The following is a 19,892-nucleotide window of genomic DNA, read 5'->3' on the forward strand; positions in this document are numbered from 1 at the left end:
ATTCTTCCTGTTCCTCCTTTTACTGCCGGCTCTCCTTGGGCTGTCTTTGATCATGGCGCCTCTCTCTTGTTTGGCCGGACCTGACAAGCAGAGCAGGAGCAAGACGGATGTCAAGTCTGACCTGGATACCCTCTCCGCACTGGATGCCATCTTTTCCGACAGTGGGTACGAAAGTGGCTCCGTCAGCGAGGGCGAAGACGACGACGAGGGCCAACTCCCCCCTGAACACTACCTGGCCTTAGCAGAGAGTCTTGATGTCTCCCAGCTTCGACAGAAGCGGTACAGCCCCAAAACCCAGGAAAAACTCGATGAGATCTGTGATTACTGGGAGAGGTAGGCAGTGGCTCATTTGAACTTTGAACCGGGTTATAAGCTCACCAGTGATGCTGGGTAGGTATTGTCGACACATCAAAGCTAACGCGGAGTGGCAATGATTCTGAATCTCAGATATAGAGGAGACAGTTTGCTTCCTGTATGAATTCTTTAGTTGGCAGTGTGACATCCATCATGGGAAGAACAATCAACACTGTCTGGGTATTCAATGCAAAAGTTCACTGAAGACATTTTGGAAGTGGTGGCACCTTGTCCTCAAACAGGAAACAGCATCTGGACTTGGCAAAGATACAATTGTCAAGGTGGAAGATGTGAGCATCTATACTCTCTCTCCTCAGAATACTAAACCAGAAGTGCCATTAATCTCCTGCAGATTGTTGCACGGGTGGCCACAGAAAAAATGCTGGTGTTTGTTGAGTGGTCAAAGAAGAACATGTATATTGAAGACATTGCTGAGTTTGCTCAAAGTGTTCTCATCACTACTGAGATGACATTTGTCTGTGGTTGACAGTGTATCCAAATACTTTTCTTCTTGCAACTTGCAGTCATCACTGCAAGCCGTCCCTCAGCACTCCTTCACCTTCAGTATTGAGACATAGTGTTAACCCTGATTCAAGTTCCAGACAGTGGACGTCCCCGATTGTTCATATTCTTAAAACCAGACTTCACTAAAAGATTTCTTGGAGATAAGGCATTGTATGTGTTTCTAATCCTCACAGCATGGCCTGATTGATTGATGGAATTGATCGGAATGAGTTTAAAGTTCTGGAAATCATCTTTGACTCAACTCAGATTCTCAGTCCACATATCTGCCTGCTGTCTATGCTCTTTTACATTGGAGGATTTAAGTCGATTTCAACAACTGGGCCGGTGTTGGATTCTGCAGAGAGACTCTACAGTGTCAGAGTGTTGGATGGTAAGGGACAGCAGAAGTTACTACTAAAGAATGAGTTACAAGATAAGTTTGTGTTTTGCCAGACTGAGCAGACGCTCACTGAATTTAAGATTGTCTTGAAGAAGATGATGAAAGCATCTGTGGTGAGCTCTCAGATGCACCGAGCCGGCGAGATCACAGGCTTTGAGCAGGTTGCCCATCCATACAATCTTTGATATGCTGGAGCTAAGGCATTCAACAACAGTGGTAAGTAGGCCCTCTGTTCCCTTTGTGTTTCAGTCAAATCAGAGAGTTAATGATGAACAGAGGAAGTTCCAGAGGCTCTTCAGAATGTCATACTCCAACACATGGATATCCGCACCTTTGTCAAGCATTATCAGGTGGACGTTGACATGGATGCGCAGGGTATAGTCCGGAAAACAGGCTCCCAAACAGCGTTGGTGCGATTTGCCTGCTCAATGAGTGCGTCAATTGACTCCAACCGACCGTACAAGCTCTCTCCAGAGGAATCGCGGTCACTCAATTCCCTCCCAGTTGTCCTTGGCCGGCAGGCTACTGTCCGGAAGCGCAAGCGGGATTTGGAGGATCGCGAAGCTGAGCTAGAGCGTGCCAACAAGGTATGCAAGACTGCTTTCGGGCACCTTGACGACAGAGTACTCGCTGAGTCCAACCCGGAGGTCCTGGAGAAACTGGAGATTTTCTGTGATCGGGTAGCAGAAGCAAAGTCGGAGCACAACAGGTCTATCTGTGAGCTGCGTAATGAGAAGCAGCAGCAGCGGAACCGACGGATCTGTGAGAACCTTGAGCGCTATAAGAATGAGCAGCCTGTGATTGACCTTGAACGACAACTGGCTGGGAAGCTGGTGGATACCAAAGTCATGGACACCTTCGAGCACGAGGCCTTCATGCCTCCCGAGCACCTGTTGTTTGTTGACAGCATGCTGACCATGCCAGGTGCCTGCCTTGAAGCAGAGTATCAGCAGCGGATCAACACAATCAACGCGGGTGTTGCATTCTGCGGCATGGAGGAAGGGCGACCATCGCGTCGGTCCACCCAGTCCCGCAGCCGGCCAGTGCCCGATGATGACAATCCCTCCCCTCCGGCCAAGCGGCAGCGGCGCTCCGAGGATGACACTGAGTTCCTTTTGCGCCAAGCAATCGAGTCGGTGCAGGTCAAGTCTACAGCTAATCAGTCCCAGGCCTGCTTTCGGCCTCGCGTTTGCTTTCTATGCGTTGGGAATCCTAGTTGCTCATTGAAGGACCGTATTATGAAATACGCAACACCCGGATCACTTACAAGGCATTTTCAACGAAGACATATCAACCCTCCATGGCCGGCCACTGGGGTTGAGTGCAATGTTTGTGAGGGAAAGGCGTTCCCCGCCAAATCTGCGCTTTTAAGTCACGCAGAGGAGGCCCATGGAACAGTTGTTCGGGGTCACGCTCAGGAGAAACTAGCAATAGAATGTCAACGAAGCCTAGAGTACTATCTTTGTACAATAGATATATATATAATATATATAGTGAAAGGAGTGGTTCTTTCATGGCTTTCCTCACTCTTCACTGAGTCGCTGGTTTACGATGTCTGGGTTATTTTGCGCATCTTGAAGCGTCAGCAATAACCAGAATAAATCTCCCGAACAAGTTCTCATGAAGCTTTTGAGCAATAAAAGTGTTGTAACAGAAAAAGATTGGAGCTGTCTCCTTGTAAATCATTTGATGTAATTGGCTAATATAAGGTAGACACCAAATTTTCTCAACGTCTGGTTTCGGTTACTAGCTGAGTTTGAGATCCCACAGCAGAAAGTCCTTGATTAAATCATTCTACAGAACCATCAAATTCATTCTCTTCCGCACTCCAAATGGTGTGCCAAAGATCACAGACAAATGGACCACCCTCTGCCAAAAGTTCCTGGAAACATTCATTCTCCCCAATCTGGCCAAGAATTGAAACCACATAACGTGTTACCAAATTCCTCATGGCATCTACCTTCTTTTCGGAGTTTGGCGGTGTGTTCATGTAGACGAATCGAACTAATTCAATGATCCCATTCACTCCAGTGTCATAAAGCTTGAAGGATTTCATTGTTTGATACAATTTGGATAAAACCAGCTGGCACAGCGAGTCGACGCCATATTCATCAGCTAGCACATACAGTCGTGCTTGTTCGAGAAAGATAGGGGAAAAGTCTTCCCAAGGGCCGGTATTTTTAGGTGGCGTGAACGGACAGTCTAAGTTGCCACTTTGCAAGCTCGGAACCACCGAGCTTCTTGAAAATGCGTCCCGCAAATGTCTAGTCCAGACACTTCGCTCTTTATATGGAATTTCTGGGTTGTCGCAGAGGTCTTTGGGCGGCGGATCCGGCGCAGGCATAGGCTCCGGCTCCGACTCAGGCGCGAATGCAGGCTCAGTTGCAGCCCTCGCCCCCCAGGCATCCCAGTCAGTAACCGAGAGCCTCTTTTTCTTTCTTTTCGCGGTTTTTGTAGCCTTGGCTGCCCCAGCTGGCTGCTCCACAGGTGGAGTCTCGCCACTGATCAGGCGAGAAGTCGGGGGTGTGTAGTTTCGGAGATAAGCAAATTCACATAACCGAGCGAATGTGTCGACGTCAACATGTGACCAAACAACGTGTCGAGTTTTGGCCTCAATCATTTCGCCATTCATAAGTGAATTCAAGCTTGGAGAGAGCCCTGCCAAAGCAGAAGAATGTACTGTCACTTCCTGCTTATGGGCGCCAACCGTGAAGGTAAATACAGAATAGAGGGGAACAAAGATAACTAAGAACATTAAATTTAGAACATCTAGCCTTGCAACAAGAAAACTCACCTCCCAAAGACACCCTCCATCTGAAATGACGATTCTCCAAAGGCGCAAATTCGCAAAGTCGACGACTCCACATCGGGCGAGAAGAGCAATGGATTAAGTATTGACAAGTGCTCACACGAGTTTTCTGTCAAGCAGAGTTGTTGATTCAGCAAATGTGTTTAGATTTGACTGGTTGAGCTGCTGAGTCACCTCTCTGCACTTTTGTAGATACTTCACCGTGCCTCAGAATCAGCTTCTGGTCTGTTCCCCGTTTTAGCTATCACACAGCCTGGATGGAGGAAGAGGAATGCTGAATTGCTCAACCAATGGGAGCTAAACACACAGCAATGCCAAGTTGGCACAGATCGCTTTTCTGGCTCCGATTGAAGTCGCACCACGAAAACGAAGACAATTGGCTGTTGAAACAATCAACTGGTTAGCGTCATCGGATGACATCCCGGTAACAAAGGCACAGAGGTTGAGAAGCCAACAGATATTTTGTGAAATGATTGGCTCTCAGCAGATTTCCTCTTTGAACACCGTGCAGAAATCAGGCAACAATGCTGATTGCGGGGGAAACAGAGCACTTCCATCGTCAGGTGGGCGAAAAAAAAAATTTCGCCTTCCACACTCGAGTTACCATCAGTATAACCGGAAAACAATGGCCAAACAGCAGGTATTTTTGCAACAGAATCCAGTCCCATTCCAAGTTCTCCCAAAGCACAAGATCAACATTTTCAGCACCGATCGGGCCGTCATACTCAGCAAACAGTACAGAGATTTAATCATGAGTACTACTTCCGGCTTATCAGGCTTTTGCAAATATCCACCTTGCCGACATGCGAACAACGAACATGCACAGAGAACTTGTTTAGCACCAGGGTGTAGAAAAAAATGGAAGCGTTGCCAAATCGAGAACCCATATAGAATAAGCAAGAAGTGCCCTGACCATCCCGCAGTCAAGGAAACCTTAGGTTGGGCAGAAGACTTGGACGAGTTAGACGGGTAACAAAGGTGGCCTTAAGGTAATAAATTATCCACATTCATGTCTTCCTCATAATCTTTGGAGCCAGCTCTATCGGAGTCTTCTTCAAACACTTGGAGTAATTCGGCGGTGTTAACATCAACGTCAGCTTCAGGGCCTCTCATCTCTTTCAACCACTGAAATATTGCTCGGGTGGGATCTACCCACGAATGGAAGTAATCATTGGCATCGGCGAGGAGTGATTCTGGACAGGATTTGTGTTTGGTTGTATCAGGGACATATTTTTCGTGTACACTGTCACACAATCTGATCCTCGAAAATCCTGGGTCCTCCACCATCCCTTCAAGGCCTTCCCAAGACCAACTCACGTAGCGGAGGTAGTGTTCACAGTTTGCGTGACGCTGGACGTCAAGAGAACTCAACTCAAGTATAGACTCACCCGGTGGCTTCCATGGAGACATTGGAGTTGGTATTAAACGACGTTCTGGTCCTCGTGCAGAAGTGATGAAAAGTAGAAATGCCTCCTCTACTCGGGGAAGACAAGGCCCTGGTGGCACTTTTCGAGCGTCCTGCTCCGAAAGTCGACAAAAGAATGAGTGTGGCGACCCTGTCCACCAAGATAATGGTAGATTTGCTCTCCACATGCCAGAGCCGGCGAGAACTTGCATGAACTGTCTAGACACAAGTGAGGATACAGAGGCCCCCATCCATAGCCCTCCAACAGTAGGCGAACGAGCGCAACCCTGCAATGGCCGCTCTTTCGATTTCGGCGGGCCACTCTGCCAAAACTTGGTTTAACCCACACTCCGGACACATGACAATAAGTTTCAGGGTCGTATAGAGTATGTCGTAACACAGCAGCAATTCCAGCGGCACTAATTGTCATGAGGGAAGGAATTTCAGAAATGATGCCGGCAAATATGTCATCGCCCAAGGGATCACGTCTCTCTTGCGCCGCATGGTATGGGATCGGGAGGGCGGCGGGTCTGGCAAATAGACTATGTGTCGGCAATGCCAATGCTGCAAATAATGCAGCAAGTCCTTGCTGACGAAGGTCATAAGTTGCACAATAACGAGAAAGAAAGCTCAACGCCTCAGTGGCGCTGGGGGGTTTGGATGCCGTTATCCGCTCTGTAGTGCAAGGTACCAAAACTGTGAAGTCTTCACTGCCAAGTTGAATGCTCCATGGAGACAAATAATCATTTCCATCCCGTTTGACAGTTGCCCTCCAACCACTGCCATTTGCCAAAATAGAGGCCCACCAATCGGCCTCGTTGGTGCTGCATTGTATTGACCTGAGACCGGTTTTCATATGTTTGTCGCGGTTATCAACAATTGGAGCCGTTGCTCCTGTATAACTTATGCTTCCGCAGTGAGCTTCCGCCCAAAGTGCCGATAAAATAAATGCCCATGCGCAAGTGAACGCTGCTAGGTAGTTGCCGCGAGGTGGATTGGTTTCTGCCCCGTCAGGACCTCCAGATGAGCTCTGCACCCAGGAAAAGCGCCCATCCAACGAACAGTAAGTTGGAGTTGAGATGCCGAGTAGAAATTGTTCAACTGATGTCGCGTTGCCCATTCTACATACTTTCGGCACAGACTCAATGTGCCAGATCGCTCTGCCCTTAGCATACAAGCGGCCATGCTCGCCTTTGACTCCTTTCAATGATGCCGTTGTATAACTTGGAACATCCCGAAGAAAGAGCTGAAATGCTGCTGGGGCAAACTCGCGCTGCGAAGCCGCAAACTGAAAAATTCCACTCCATATCTGATGGCTCCTCTCAAAAGTAAGGTGGGGCTCATTATCGCAAGGATAAAATGTAAAAAAATCGCATTCCATAAGGAATTATTAAACGGTAATAGCTTTGAGCAAATCTTAGTGGTAGAAAATCAACTAAGGGAAAACCATCACGAACCTGGCGACCAACTTGATCGATTTAATTTGATTTACGTCATCTACACCTCCCCAGCCACCTTGAAGCGTTCGGAATAGCAGGACTCCAACGAAGTTGCCTTTGTCTTGGCATTTGCAAGGATTAAAAGAGTCAGTCATAAAGGTTGTCCCGCCGTTCCCAGTTCGGATCAGCGGACTTCATTCAACTCACTACTCCGTACGCTGAAAAGACCAGGAATTAATGATTTCAAAACTAGTCAATTACACAAAAGTGGGTATAATGATTCACAGCACAGTATTAAAACATTGATGTAGAATCATATTTAAGTACCATGTCTTCAGTTCGGAAGCCAGGGCTCTTTATCGCCAGCTGTTTGGCTAGTCCCGTCAACGGTCGTACCAAGGGACTCACTGCGGATTTTCGGCGTTTTCGGATTTCCCTGAGGTACTTCTTCAGCTGGAGCCGCAAAACTCCATTGGGCATCTTGATATTCATCAGGCTCAGTTGACCCGTCAGAATCGTCCAGGATCGGCGTTAAATCCGAAGCCGTCCGGTTTTGGGAGATAGGAGAGTGAGCTTTAGAATGTTTTTCATTTGCTGCTCTAATAAGTTCATCTCTTGTTTCTTTTGCCCAATCTCGACCATTTCGGTACGCTGAAGCTCCTTGTCGAAAGGCCTCGGAAGTATCAGTAAGGGCAAACGATCGGAGCTGTGTCATAAAATATTTGGGGTGACTATTCCGGGCATCTGGCTTGCCGATATGGGTAGCATACATCTTTAGTGTCCCTCCATGGTAAGTTGACGTAAGAGTGTAAGCATTGTTATCGTAGGTCTGCTCTTGCCGATAGGATCGTAGAGCATCCATTCCGCGGGCACCCAGGGCGCCATCGTAGCATGCTTGCCATGTGGCCACAGCGAGAGATCCGTCGGGGCCTTTTGCCTCCAAAAAGAAGTTTGGTGCCATCGGGAGATCATCCTGGGTTGATGGAATAATTCGATCACTAAGAGCTTCGTGGATTGAATGATTCAGTTGTTCAGGACGCGCGCCAAAAAAGTGATCTGGTTTGGCTGAAGACAATGTTCCATTAGTTAAGGGAGCAAGATTTCCAAATGGATATTCCCCTCCGACACAATTACGGTCACCAATATCGCCGTCAAGAACTGGAATCACTGAGGTTATAACCAGCTTCTCTTTAGATGCCTTTGCATCTGTTTCTCTAAAGTCCTCAAAGCGCTTTTCGGAGAATTTTGAGGGAGAAAGAGAGGCTCGTGGTAGTGCCAATCTTTCATGGATCTCCGCCAAGTTATCAGGTTTTGGTGGTTTTTGGCCGTCAGGGTATTTATACTCTGGGGGATAAACACTGTAGTTGATTAGATGCTGCTGAAAATTCCGACTATAGGCTGAGGTGCTTGAGGTTTTTGTCGTTGTCTTTGTGTCTCTAGCAGAGGATGATGGAGGGGATTTCGCGCGACGCTTCCGGTTAGAGCTGGACGTCCTTGAGCTCATCGGAGCTGAATACTAAGAACATGTTAGTGGCTCAGAGTCAGCCTCGGTTTTGCAGTTACATACATTCTTCAAATCGGAAAGGTCGGGTCCTCCCAATCTTGAGAGCCTTTTTATCTCCCTTAACTGACCGGGTGAACACTCGCTGAGAAAATCAGTGGGCAGGATGGGTTTCGGACCCGCCTCCTGCTCCGCCTGAAACAGGCGAGTGATGGGCCTTCGGTGCTGGCGGTCAACCGGTTTGTGAAGCTTTTGCAGTTGATTTAAGGCAGTGTTTCTTCGGTCGTGCTCTCTTATCGCGTTTTTAGTTAAATGAATCTCCGACAAATTATCCCAGTAAGAGGGGGAATGATCAAGTTGCTGTTTCTTCGACAGTCGCTCGGAAGGTGGCTCAGGTTGCTTCCTCTTGCGCGAAAAGCGAGAAGCTTCCAGTGGAGGCATATGGCGGGGCAGGCGGAGTTGGTGCCCAACCAAAAAGATGGGATGAAGTAAAGGTCTTTATATCAACCACATGCTGCCCCTGGCGCGTAGGTCGAAACATAGAGCGACCCTCAAGCACGTTCATTAGCATTGGGGCCCGAGACCCTGGGCCAATTAAGAACGATTCACTTGCTTCGATCAGGATGATTTGTCAGCTTCAACACGAACGTAACTTGATTGGTCTAGCTGGAACTGGGAATTTTCATTCAAGGGTGCAAACCCCTCTTGCGGGTTACTGGTTGATGGTCGCGAAAAATGCTACGGCTACAACGGCCCCATTCATGCATCCGTGCCTCATTTGGGTGGGATATGTTTGGGGACTAATGTTATATTTTTTTCACCCACTCTGAGTGCCGTGGAGTTTGGGCAAAGTTAACAGTTAGTGGAAAAGATAGAGGATTCCCCATGCAAAAAAGAAAACCTGTGCATAGGATCGAAATTCCATAATTTTGAATGTTCCCTGGATAATGATAGTTCCAAATTCTGGAAATTTCATGGTCACCAGGCAAAATCATATGACGCTGGTTTTTCAAAATGGATTATCCCATCCACCCAGAATTTTCTGCATGTATGCCTGACAGGTAACATATTGGATATCAGTCTTGAAAGGCTCTTTCTTTCTCTATGGGAGAAATAATAAAATATGGGGTGCGCATCTGACTTTGATTGAGCAGCCTCTAGGACACGCATCAAAATTCCCACCCCACCGAAGTCACCCCACACAAGTTTTTCACCCTTCAAAGCTCTCGTTCAAAGATTGAAAAGCGGGCTACCCTTGTCCAACTTCTGTCTATGTAATATCAAACACTTAGCCGAATATTGAAAAAAATACTCTGTTTTGCCCCCACGTTGTCGCGATTTCTCATCATTCCATAGAAAAAGACAGGAGACCATCCCGAGGTTTGATTTTGGTTGTGTCTTTCACCTTTGACTTGCGATAAGGTGAATACAGATTGCATTTTCTCCATTACCATCCGTCTCTGTGATTACTGATATGCGATAGCCAAGGCCTTTAATAGTTATAGAGAAGCCAGGTGTGTTCAAGTGCGCCTTGGTTATGGCGGTAAGTCCATCCAGATATTCGTCTTGCTCAACCACCGTTTAACTCTTTATTGATGCGTATCTAATGTCCATATATGTCCAGATAGGTGACGACGCTCTTTCAGGGAGAGAGGAAAAAGACATCCAAGCCCACTATTTCCCGCCGACCCAGCATGATAGAACTATACACTTCAAAGGCCATTACTTGTCGATATATAATAAGGAGACAGAAGACTATGCAACGCACGAAATCCACAACTATCCCACGACGGATTATAGACCCTTCACAGTACCCGCCGGTTATACCACATACGTAAGGGGTGCCAGCGTGTACTTCGAAGTCTAGGATAAAAGAACAAGCTGCATCCCAAACGCGGTGACGATATCGTATGCATCTTCGTTTCCACACCAGATAGTCAGAGAAACATCCTGAATGTTATCCTTCGGGAACAACGTGGCCAGGCAAGACGTCGTTTCCAAGTTTTGGCTTCTTTCCCACTTCCACTGTCGACTGGTCTGGAGCGCCGCTCTGAATGGTTCGGATAGTTGTGATATATTGACGGCTGGAGCATTTGTGTATATAAATCCGACCTCTACGGGTAAATGGTTAGCTGCGCTATCCGAATATTTGAAAGGCATTTTCTTACCCCTATTTTCCTGGAATCCCAGTTGTGGGTCTTCCAATTTGCGTTTTTTTGAAGGATACACCGTACTGTGGTAGGTGCCCGGTTGGTCCCGTTCACCATTGGGGCTAACTGGCTGTCCAAAGTTGAAATTGCTATGTGGTCCATCGCGCACTTGTCCTGTCCGTTGATTAGCCACGTCCAGTGAGGGAAAGCAGCGGTCGTCTTACGCTGATAGAAGACTGGTGCCGTGGATATTATTTGCTGTAGGCTCGGCAGCCGAGCTATAGCACTGGTGAGCACTGCTCGCATTCGCGCGAATGGGAGACCTTGACTCACTCATTGTAGATGGGTATTGGTTCTGAAGAGCCCGAGTGGCTCCACTGGTTATCGGTCTCAGCTGTGTATATACGGGTGAGGAAGGGGAAGGCTGATCGTTCCTCTGGGGAAGCTGAGCTTGACGCTGAGAGACTGTGTCTGACTGCCTGTCAGTGACGAATAATTGGGAAGAGTGGGTATATCCTACTGCGAAGGATCTTAAACTCCTCACACATCGGCCTCTCTTCTTCAAGCTTATCCATAGTATGCAAAATCTGAGGTGGCCAATTGATGCCTACTTTCGTCTCATCCTTCAACATCTTTATAAGACCTTTGAACACTTCTGTGCTTGATTCGGTCCATACTTTGGTGGGATAGCTTGTCAAGAGGGTGAGAGCGGCGTCAGGGTCGTTTTCGCATAGTCCACGAACGGTTTTAATTCTCATGGAATTGGATTCCATTGCATACTTTTTGGCTCTGCTGCAATATTCCGACTTTTTGAGTGGCCCAAATGCTAGCCTGAAGTTTGCGTTTATAGTCCGCAATGTATCCAGGCTGTTGTTTTCTAAGATCTTCCTCGTCGTTGTATTCCCTTGGGTGCTAAGCTCGCGAATTGTGGCCCGCAGGCGTTCTTGGAGCACGTTTGCGGCAGTTTGCGCATCGTCTTGAATCTTTGTTATGGCACTGATCAGCTTTTGGGTCAATCGGCTGATTGTTTCGGCTTGGCTCTCCGCAAGCTCTGGGGCTTTCGCAAAAGTGACGGACATGGCGGCAAATCTTTCAGCCTGCTCCGCCATCGCCGAGATAGCGTCCTCGCAACGGATGGCTTTCATTCCGATGTTTTGTCAAATCCAACTATCGGTGATGTTTGATAACTGTAAGGCAACTGAAGACAGACAAAGTTCATTGTCGGAGAGGGGAAATGTATCCTTTTTTAAGTTGGGGGAGGCCGTATTGGCTGCCTGCTTCTGGAGCTCATCGTTTCCTGTCCAGTAAATACATTGGGAAAAATATTTACTCGCCACAAAGGCAGACTACACTGACTTCACCTTCTATTCATTCGCTGCAAGTAATCCTTTTGTCAATCACAATGCAAGCTCCTCCTGCTCCTCCTAGCTTCAACACGCCTCCAGAACGCCCCGGCCATGAAGACCTCAGAGAGCTGTACCCTGCTCCTTCTGATGCAGAAGCTGTCGATGATCATGCGCCGCCTTCATCCACCCGTACTCCTCCAAACAGCCCTGGTGTGGAGATACTTCGGGAGAAATTCATCAAAACAAAAGCAAAGTCACCTGTTAAGAAAGCCACCCTTGAACTAGGAGACCTTGCAGCTCCAAAAGCATGCGAAGACAATGACAGGACGCCGTTCATCTCGCGGGGGGAACTGAAAGATCTTCTTGTGGCCGTGCTCGCTGACCTCAAGTCTAACCCTTCAGCTGCCCAATCCACAAAAGACACAGGGACCAACCCAGCTGATTCTGAAGAAGACAAGGAGAAGGAAAAGGATACAAGGGTCCGCGCTTCCAGAAGGGAATATAAAGTGGTTAACGAAGTGTAATGTTGAGGCCCATACCAGGTTCAAGAACCTTGCTGACTGAGACGCAGCTGGGACTCCAAAAAATACGAATATAAGATCACAGATTCCCCTCCGGCTCAAGACATCAGCGAATTAGATAAATACGCATTCATAGTTCGCAAACGTATTCGTGAGTAGTATATAGCCGTGGATAAGAAGCTGCTAACAAGTGTTCAGACCAAAAAACCGAAGCGATCTCAACCTACATTGACGTCAAGTCAACAGGTTTACGAAACATTCTGAGAGCCATTCTGAAAAACAACACGACAGCCGATCTTGGAGTCGACAAACCAGTGGTATGGTGGTTTTTCTCCCATGGACTGAAAGTCGCTAATGGTGGCATATAGATCGAGCAAAATTTGCTATTTCATTTCCTTCCAGAGCTAAAAGAGTATTCCAGCCCATGTGCCGCACAAGATAACCAAGACGTTGAGGCTGAGGCCATGGCTCACCGGGATCTACTGCTACAGCATTTGATGAAGGTGTTTCAACCCACCTTAGAACGACTTGCTTCCTCCCGGCGTGATCGGAAAATAGCTTTTGATCTTCTATGGGCATTCTTCAAACCAGGCGCGCTAATATATGTGACCTGCCCGTGGACCAGTTTGCCTCGCTGTATTCGTTACAGTTTCGGCGAGGAGAAAATCACGCCCAAAGGCACTATTTTCGAGGTCCATGGCCACTATCTTGATTTTGATGGGGATGTATTCGGTGAATCAACCGAGATTGTGCAAATAAACAAGTTCCGAGGAGCAACTCTTGTTGAAAATCTCCCCGCCTATCCGCTGGAATACCACGCCGACCCAGCAATCAAATCACGCCTCGTATCCAACGGTCAGAAATTTGTCTCGTTGATGGGAAGCCATCACTGCCAGTATCGGGGAACCTCCTTTATCCAGCGCAAGGATGGAATGCTAAAATATCCTGTGGACAGTAAGATCGTGGTGGATGCCAAGGTCTTCCGCGAAATGAACCCGAACTATGGCAGACTGGAGTCTAAAAGACCTCATATGGTTGACATGTTTGGCACAGTTCTAGAAACCGAAAGCGTCGACCGCATCGGATGCAGAAATCTTGATCCAAGCCAGATGCTGGAGGATGACCTGGCCCTCTGTAGTCCAACAGTGTTGGCATTTTCCCTGAATGACAAGATATGGGGTACAGATTCACATCCCATAATGTTGTCTTGATTTATACTGAGTGCGGCCTAGGTGAATTTGCTGTGGTTGCTGTGGAAGACGTTGAGCCATCCAGTTTCTCAAACACCGCATTCAACCTTTTAACCCTCCCTAAAGATAAGAAAGAAGTCATTCAGTCCCTCACTGAGAGCCGAGTCAACATATCAAGCTTTGACGATGTTATTGAAGGCAAGGGACAGGGCGTTATCATCCTGCTGCAGTAAGCTGCTCTGAACAGAAACTCACTGAACACGTGACAGCGGTCCACCGGGAGTGGGGAAGACGCTAACCGCCGAGGCTGTTGCTGAACGCCTTGAAAGACCACTCTACTCAGTACGTTTATATCAACATCAACATTTGCAGGCATCTAACTGCTTTAGATCTCATCCGGAGATTTAGATACGCAAGCTGGCCACCTGGAAGGCCAGCTCACTTCCATCTTTCAGATTGCCAGCAAATGGAAAGCAGTCCTCTTGCTTGACGAAGCCGATGTGTTCCTGCAGCAGCGGGACAACCTCCACCTGGAACGGAACCGTCTTGTTGCTATATTCCTACGCACACTTGAGTACTATCGAGGAATCTTCTTTCTCACCACTAATCTTCTCCAAGATTTTGATCAAGCCATCCTTGATCGAATTCACCTTAAGCTTCAGTATCACGATTTCGACCCTTCTGCCCGCCTTGATATCTTCAACCACTTCCTCCGTAAGGCGGGGGCAAACGTTGACGAGCAGGAGCTTGAGAAGTTTGTTCAAATTGGGCTAAATGGTCGCCAGGTGAGCCCCTACAACGTTGGTTAAGACAGGTCCACGCTGACACATTGCCCAACCAGATTAAAAACATCGTGAGCCTCGCTCATAGGATTTCTAATCACGCTGAGGTCAAGCTGTGTGCGGATCATATTCAAACGGCCCTGTTTAGCAATGGATATAGCATGCCTCTGCCCTATGATACCAGCCTGTATGATTAATGATGACCTGGTCTGTGATGTCAGCCATCGCCATGATGAATGCCTATACGGCAAGGTAGAACCAGGAATATCTTCGCCAAATTGATTGGTCAGTGGTATGTATATCTAACAGATTCTCATGGGTGGGCAGCGCATAGGCTGCTGTAAGAACTGAATTGCCGTACTCGTGTTCTGCATCCAATAATTCTATGGGTGCACTTGATTAGTCCATGCTGTGTGTAGCTCGTTTCGCACATTAACCTTATCTCCTGTGTAGAGTGAAGGGTTTAAGCATGTCCTGGATTGGATAGAAGGAAACTGGTGATCCGCTGTTTGCTATCGCGAGTAGAATAGTCTGCTAAATAATTCGCCGTCTCGTGAATTAATGGGACACTTTATTAGATAACACTTCCGGTTCATCAAAGTGATTTGTGCCATCCAAACAAGGAGTGTGAATTTATAAAAGTCTGAAAGGATCCACGGACCTCCATCACATTTGCTGCAGCCATGCTCAATCGGTCTGGCAAAGGGCCTCAAGGGTATAAAGGTTGCTCATCCCCCCTCGGAATTATTGCTTGTCCCTCCCATCTTACTTTCCCATTTTGAATTTTTTGTCTCCCGGTAACAGACCCTGAAAGAGTATCGGCCGTAATGGATTTATCAAAGATATTGCACCCTAACACCACAGGCGAGACGGGAAGCACTGAGGAGGCCGACAATAAAGCTACCATCATCAGTCCTGTGGCTGGCTCTGAGGAGCAAACATTTATCAGCAACACTTCTCTTCACCGCGGCGGCGAAGTGCAGGTTCACCGGTAGCAAAGACAAAATGGTCGGCCGACGAAGACGCATTAATTATTGAGCTTCGAGGAAAGGGTATGAAATGGGAGGATATTAGCAAGCATATCCCCGGTCGAAGCCTGATCAGCTGCCGTCTTCATTATCAGAACTACCTTGAAAAAAAAAAAGGATTGGGATGAAAAGAAGAAAACCAAACTTGCACGATTATATGAGAGGTAAGGTGTCCTTCGGAGTAGGCACTAGAATGTAAAGCTAATGAGATTAGATTCAAAGCAGACATGTGGGCCAAAATTTCAGAGGAGATGGGTGTTCCATGGAGATCGGCAGAGGCGATGCATTGGCAGATTGGGCAACATGAGATGGCAGAGCGTGCCGGCGCCAAACCTTTCACTTTGGGAGATTCATCGGAATCATCAGACCCTCAGTACTTGCAAATTGAATCCGCAACAAACGAGAGTGGCTAATATTATCCATGTCGTGACAGCAGCAATGCGCCCGTCCCTTTTCCGTACGGTATTCTGGCCACCATCTTAGCTGGGTGACGGGCGACGGTGAATGACGGCGGGTGACAGATTGCCCAATCGCCGGCTCACCCCACCCGTCTGCGAAGCCACGTGATGTTAAGCATGTTCAGCCCTCCCACTTTCAAAGGTGGAGCATCGACTATAGTCAGCTAACTCCAATTAACAAGCTTGAGCAAGACAATATTGTTTGAAAATAGGATTTGAATACCCAGTACTGTTGTATGTATCCTGCACTATTGTATTCATAAAGTGCTTTCAACATGGTCGACTCAAACCTTCCAACATGGTACTCTCGCTTGAGTGGTCTCATCGCCAAAGAGGATCGGGATTTGAATCCTGAAGATTTTGATGACGATCTCTCCAGCCTTTCTGCTCCCTCTATCGATTCTGATGCAGATGTAAGCACATGAGCATATGGCATCAGGCTGTAACCGTCATTGAGAGGAACTCTAACTCTAAACGCTTTAATCCAGGATGATGAGGACGAGGTCGATCGGGATGATACCGCGTCAGACAGATCCTACAACGGGTCGGATGCTGATTTCTACTATGAACTCAAAGCGGAACGTCAAGAGCGGAAGATGGAGCTCCAGGAGATGAGAAAATACCACGAACAGGCCAAGGACAGCCAGCGAACTTTTGATCAAGAGAAGGAGAGGGAGGTTCAAGAGATGTATGACGCTGTCAAAAATGCAAAGAAGCAGAGCGAATCACCACTCAAGTCCATCGCTGGCCAGTCTTTCCGCCTATATTCTGTGGAGCATGTCAACTATTGCTACAGCTCTGGCGTGTATCCGTCAAAGTATGTCGAGTTCTATTGTTTGGACGAGGACAATCCTTTGGACCGACCCTCGCCAGCAAGGCAAGCTGTGCAAATGCACGGACACGTCTATTTGAATTCAGACACTGACTGTGATTTTGGACCGTTCTTCCCGCCCAAACAAACCGGACTCGATGAGTTTCAATTGATAAGCATCCGCGGGAAACACAAACTCACATTTCAACTCCTCAGCAGCGACTACCTAAAACTGAAAATTCCCCGTGAAGTAGCCTTCGCGAACAGGGATACACCAACGGATGCGCCTGAGGTCTTTGAATTTGCAGGCATCCGTTTTGATAGAGAAACGGAAAAGGCCAAAAGAAAGAGAAAACGCTCCCAATCCCCACGGGAAACCTGGTTTGAGATGAATCATCCGATGGGCCGGTGGAACCAAATCTGGCTGTATTGAAAAACCACATGTGGGATTCTCACACATAGCAGATAGGATATTCCCTTAACTCAGGTCTTCAATGGCAATGCTGAGATATGAAGCAATAAGAAGTTCAGATTTGTGTGGAACTTTGAGCTGCCCGCCCGCCATGAGAGCATTTTTGGTTTAGTGCCAACAGGTATTAGATCTCTCTATCCCCAGAAGGTGGATTAAGTCGGATCCCAGCAGGATCCCTGCTAGCATTCACTCGGTCTAGCATTCATTTGGTCTAGCATTCACTCGCACTCGGTCTAGCAATTTGCTCATCCTAGCCGTGACGTCGGTCTAGCATTCTGTCGGTCTAGCAATGTGTTCATCCTAGCCATGACGTCGGTCTAGCATTCTCTCGGTCTAGCAATTTGCTCGGTCTAGTAATTGGCTTGGTCTAGCAATGTGTTCATTCTAGTAATGACGTCGGTCTAGTAATTTGCTCGGTCTAACAATCACAAACCCGCGACATAGAGATAAAATTTCTTTTCTTTAAGCCGTTTGATCGCTGGTTTGGAACGGATGGCCTCTTAGACAGCCTTGCGCTTCTGTCGTTGATAAATGGGCGCGAATTCCTCAGCTGATTTCTAAACACTTTCTCTGAGTAAGTTCCTGGTGGTTCTTGAGGGATTTTGTGAAATATGAGATTCTTTTCAAGTCACCGCGCGAGCCGGGAGGCCCGACCTATGATTATTTCACGCACAAGTGGCAGTTTAATCGAAGTAGGAGTTCTCGAGTGTCTAGGGCCCATCAGAACAGCCTCTTGTATTACTATTTGGGATATATGGCCCTGTCTGTGGACGTAGATATAGATCACAGAAGACATGATTTTCGGCATATCTTTTTACTGATGTGATGATCGGCAGCAGAAGAATGCGTAACTAGAATGAGGCTTCTATGTCAGGCATCCTCACCAGAGGAATCTTCTTGTGAGGATGCCTGACATAGAAGCGAGCCGCGGGGTTGAGTTTTGCCATGTGGGCCTGGCAGGTCTAAGAAAGCACTCATTGAGTAAACCTACTCACGAAAGTTCCCAGAGGCACGTGAATTTTGCCAAGCCTAATGCTACCATGGAAGCAATGATTGATGGAGACATCACTATACCAGATGAAGGTTAATGTACCCTAATGTGCTGTGATTGGCTCAATGATTTCATTACCAAGCACCAAAAACACAACAGGTTGCCGGGGTATATTCATACTTGACCTCAGCCTTCAGCGTGCGGATCTGCTCTTTTTTCCTGCTCAGCTCCGCACGCTGCTTGGCTTCCAGCTCGATGTTCCGCTGCTTCAGATGCCGCACTTCTGCTTTGAGCGCCTTGATCTCCGTGGACTCCACTTCAAATACCGCATGGATTTCCTGGTTCGCGGCCGCCTATCCCGGTATCAGCACAGAACAAGTCCGGGGCGGGAAGAAATAATCTTATCAGAACAGCAGTCAAGCTGGCTGTTTTGCATTTCTTCAGTGGCTGCACTGCTGTGGGTGCAGAGGCATCAGGGAGCGTGGGGTCATCAAACAGAGCCTCATACTCTGAAAAGCTATAGTCCGTATGGCGCCTTTTTCTCCATAGTTCTTGTGACGGGGAATGAAGGGCGACCGTTTCTGCGTCAGTATCATCGTCGATGACGATGATGTCGTGGGGTTCAGATTCAGCGGAGGCCATGGCTGAAAGTCTGTTGCCCAAAGGCTCGCACGGCGGGAAGGTGGCCCCAGATCGGACGCTGTGGGAGGATGGAGAAGAACAAAGACAGGTCACATCAGAGAGGCGAACACAGCCACTGACGTTCACGTTGGATCGGGTGCAGCAGTTGGGAGGTGGAAAAGGAATTGAAAAAAAGTGGATTCGGAGGGGGGAGAGCTCTCTACTTATACTCCAGAGGGTGGGAGGCAGTCACGGGGTGCTCATCTCGGGCTGCGCTCTCCAGGCAATGAAGTACAGCGCTGCAGCCAGTTGTCGCATGTGAATCACCATAGGGGGAATTGAACAGCGGCTATCATCTGGTTTCGTACTCAAGGTAGAAGAGGAGAACGCATGGCAGTGCGATGGGCAGTTGGCTCGCCCTCTCTGGTTATATACCTGTGGCTAACCGCGGGTTGCCCCTGAGGAGAAAGACAAAGGACGCCGACTGTCAAACGAGGCTCCCCTCACCTGCCTACCCAAAGGCCGTTATTGAATGGCTTGGAGAGGCCACCTTATGGTTCAGTCGATCATGACATCCCTTTCGTGTACATGGATTGGTGCTACGTCGCTCCATCCGGGGTTGCAGATGCCGTCGTGACAGCAGTGAGTTTGGCTGCACACAACCCCCTCTCTTGTCTCCGAAGCATAGACGCCCGCTGGCGCAGCGCCGATTCCGTCCTCTCTGGGAAACACCTCCCTATCTCAGCTAAGGGTCGGCGCTCCCCCATCATGCTCAGGAGCCGTGCGTCGTCCTTGGGGAGCCATCACCACAGCTTGTCCCTGTGACCCTTTCTTCTCTCACCGCGCTCCCGCTGAGTATTCCCGACTGTGTGAGGAGCTGAGCGGCCGGCTGACTGCGCGCTCCCATCTCCCCATGTTTCGAGCGCTGAGTCGGGCATGCAACTCGCCAGAGTGCCTTCAAACAGCCAAGAAAGGAACTGCAGACACTCGTCGAGCTGTACTGACAGGAAGTGGGAGCGAAGGGCGGCGGAGGAGCCTTTCACAGATGATAAAGGGGTGGCAGCATGAATCTGCTTTGCAGCTGATTCTTCCTGACTGCTGAAATCCACC

At 48.2% G+C, this 19,892-nt stretch overlaps 7 protein-coding genes across 7 annotated transcripts; 4 read left to right on the plus strand and 3 right to left on the minus strand.

The window, feature by feature from the left end:
* Nucleotides 1–52: 52 nt before the first annotated feature.
* Nucleotides 53–2,686, plus strand: HCAG_04688 (predicted protein; the record flags this gene model as incomplete). Its single annotated transcript, XM_001540798.1, has 8 exons — nt 53–333; nt 454–472; nt 597–644; nt 707–829; nt 1,312–1,371; nt 1,558–1,690; nt 1,733–2,586; nt 2,657–2,686. 8 exons carry the CDS (start codon nt 53–55, stop codon nt 2,684–2,686), a joined length of 1,548 nt encoding a protein of 515 aa, XP_001540848.1.
* Nucleotides 2,687–3,047: 361 nt separating this feature from the next.
* HCAG_04689 (predicted protein) lies at nt 3,048–4,790 on the minus strand (the record flags this gene model as incomplete). Its single annotated transcript, XM_001540799.1, has 4 exons — nt 3,048–4,003; nt 4,242–4,292; nt 4,375–4,447; nt 4,776–4,790. 4 exons carry the CDS (start codon nt 4,788–4,790, stop codon nt 3,048–3,050), a joined length of 1,095 nt encoding a protein of 364 aa, XP_001540849.1.
* A 261-nt stretch (nt 4,791–5,051) lies between these two features.
* Nucleotides 5,052–8,853, minus strand: HCAG_04690 (predicted protein; the record flags this gene model as incomplete). Its single annotated transcript, XM_001540800.1, has 7 exons — nt 5,052–5,260; nt 5,456–5,691; nt 5,820–6,502; nt 6,602–6,760; nt 6,965–7,032; nt 7,320–8,427; nt 8,479–8,853. The coding sequence occupies 7 exons, from the start codon at nt 8,851–8,853 to the stop codon at nt 5,052–5,054; spliced, it is 2,838 nt and encodes a 945-aa protein (XP_001540850.1).
* A 3,111-nt stretch (nt 8,854–11,964) lies between these two features.
* Nucleotides 11,965–15,396, plus strand: HCAG_04691 (predicted protein; the record flags this gene model as incomplete). The annotated part of the gene is made up of 10 exons (XM_001540801.1): nt 11,965–12,428; nt 12,480–12,580; nt 12,628–12,746; nt 12,798–13,608; nt 13,662–13,848; nt 13,889–13,961; nt 14,075–14,404; nt 14,711–14,741; nt 14,980–15,001; nt 15,279–15,396. 10 exons carry the CDS (start codon nt 11,965–11,967, stop codon nt 15,394–15,396), a joined length of 2,256 nt encoding a protein of 751 aa, XP_001540851.1.
* Nucleotides 15,397–15,656: 260 nt separating this feature from the next.
* On the plus strand, nt 15,657–15,842 carry HCAG_04692 (predicted protein; the record flags this gene model as incomplete). The annotated part of the gene is made up of 1 exon (XM_001540802.1): nt 15,657–15,842. One exon carries the CDS (start codon nt 15,657–15,659, stop codon nt 15,840–15,842), a length of 186 nt encoding a protein of 61 aa, XP_001540852.1.
* Nucleotides 15,843–16,162: 320 nt separating this feature from the next.
* HCAG_04693 (predicted protein) lies at nt 16,163–17,131 on the plus strand (the record flags this gene model as incomplete). Its single annotated transcript, XM_001540803.1, has 2 exons — nt 16,163–16,300; nt 16,376–17,131. 2 exons carry the CDS (start codon nt 16,163–16,165, stop codon nt 17,129–17,131), a joined length of 894 nt encoding a protein of 297 aa, XP_001540853.1.
* Nucleotides 17,132–17,716: 585 nt separating this feature from the next.
* HCAG_04694 (predicted protein) lies at nt 17,717–18,803 on the minus strand (the record flags this gene model as incomplete). Its single annotated transcript, XM_001540804.1, has 5 exons — nt 17,717–17,824; nt 18,055–18,132; nt 18,166–18,238; nt 18,342–18,514; nt 18,615–18,803. The coding sequence occupies 5 exons, from the start codon at nt 18,801–18,803 to the stop codon at nt 17,717–17,719; spliced, it is 621 nt and encodes a 206-aa protein (XP_001540854.1).
* Between the last annotated feature and the right edge of the window lie 1,089 nt (nt 18,804–19,892).

This window comes from Histoplasma capsulatum, genomic scaffold, assembly GCF_000149585.1.
Source record: "Histoplasma capsulatum NAm1 scaffold_4 genomic scaffold, whole genome shotgun sequence".
In the NCBI taxonomy this organism is placed as follows: domain Eukaryota; kingdom Fungi; phylum Ascomycota; class Eurotiomycetes; order Onygenales; family Ajellomycetaceae; genus Histoplasma; species Histoplasma mississippiense.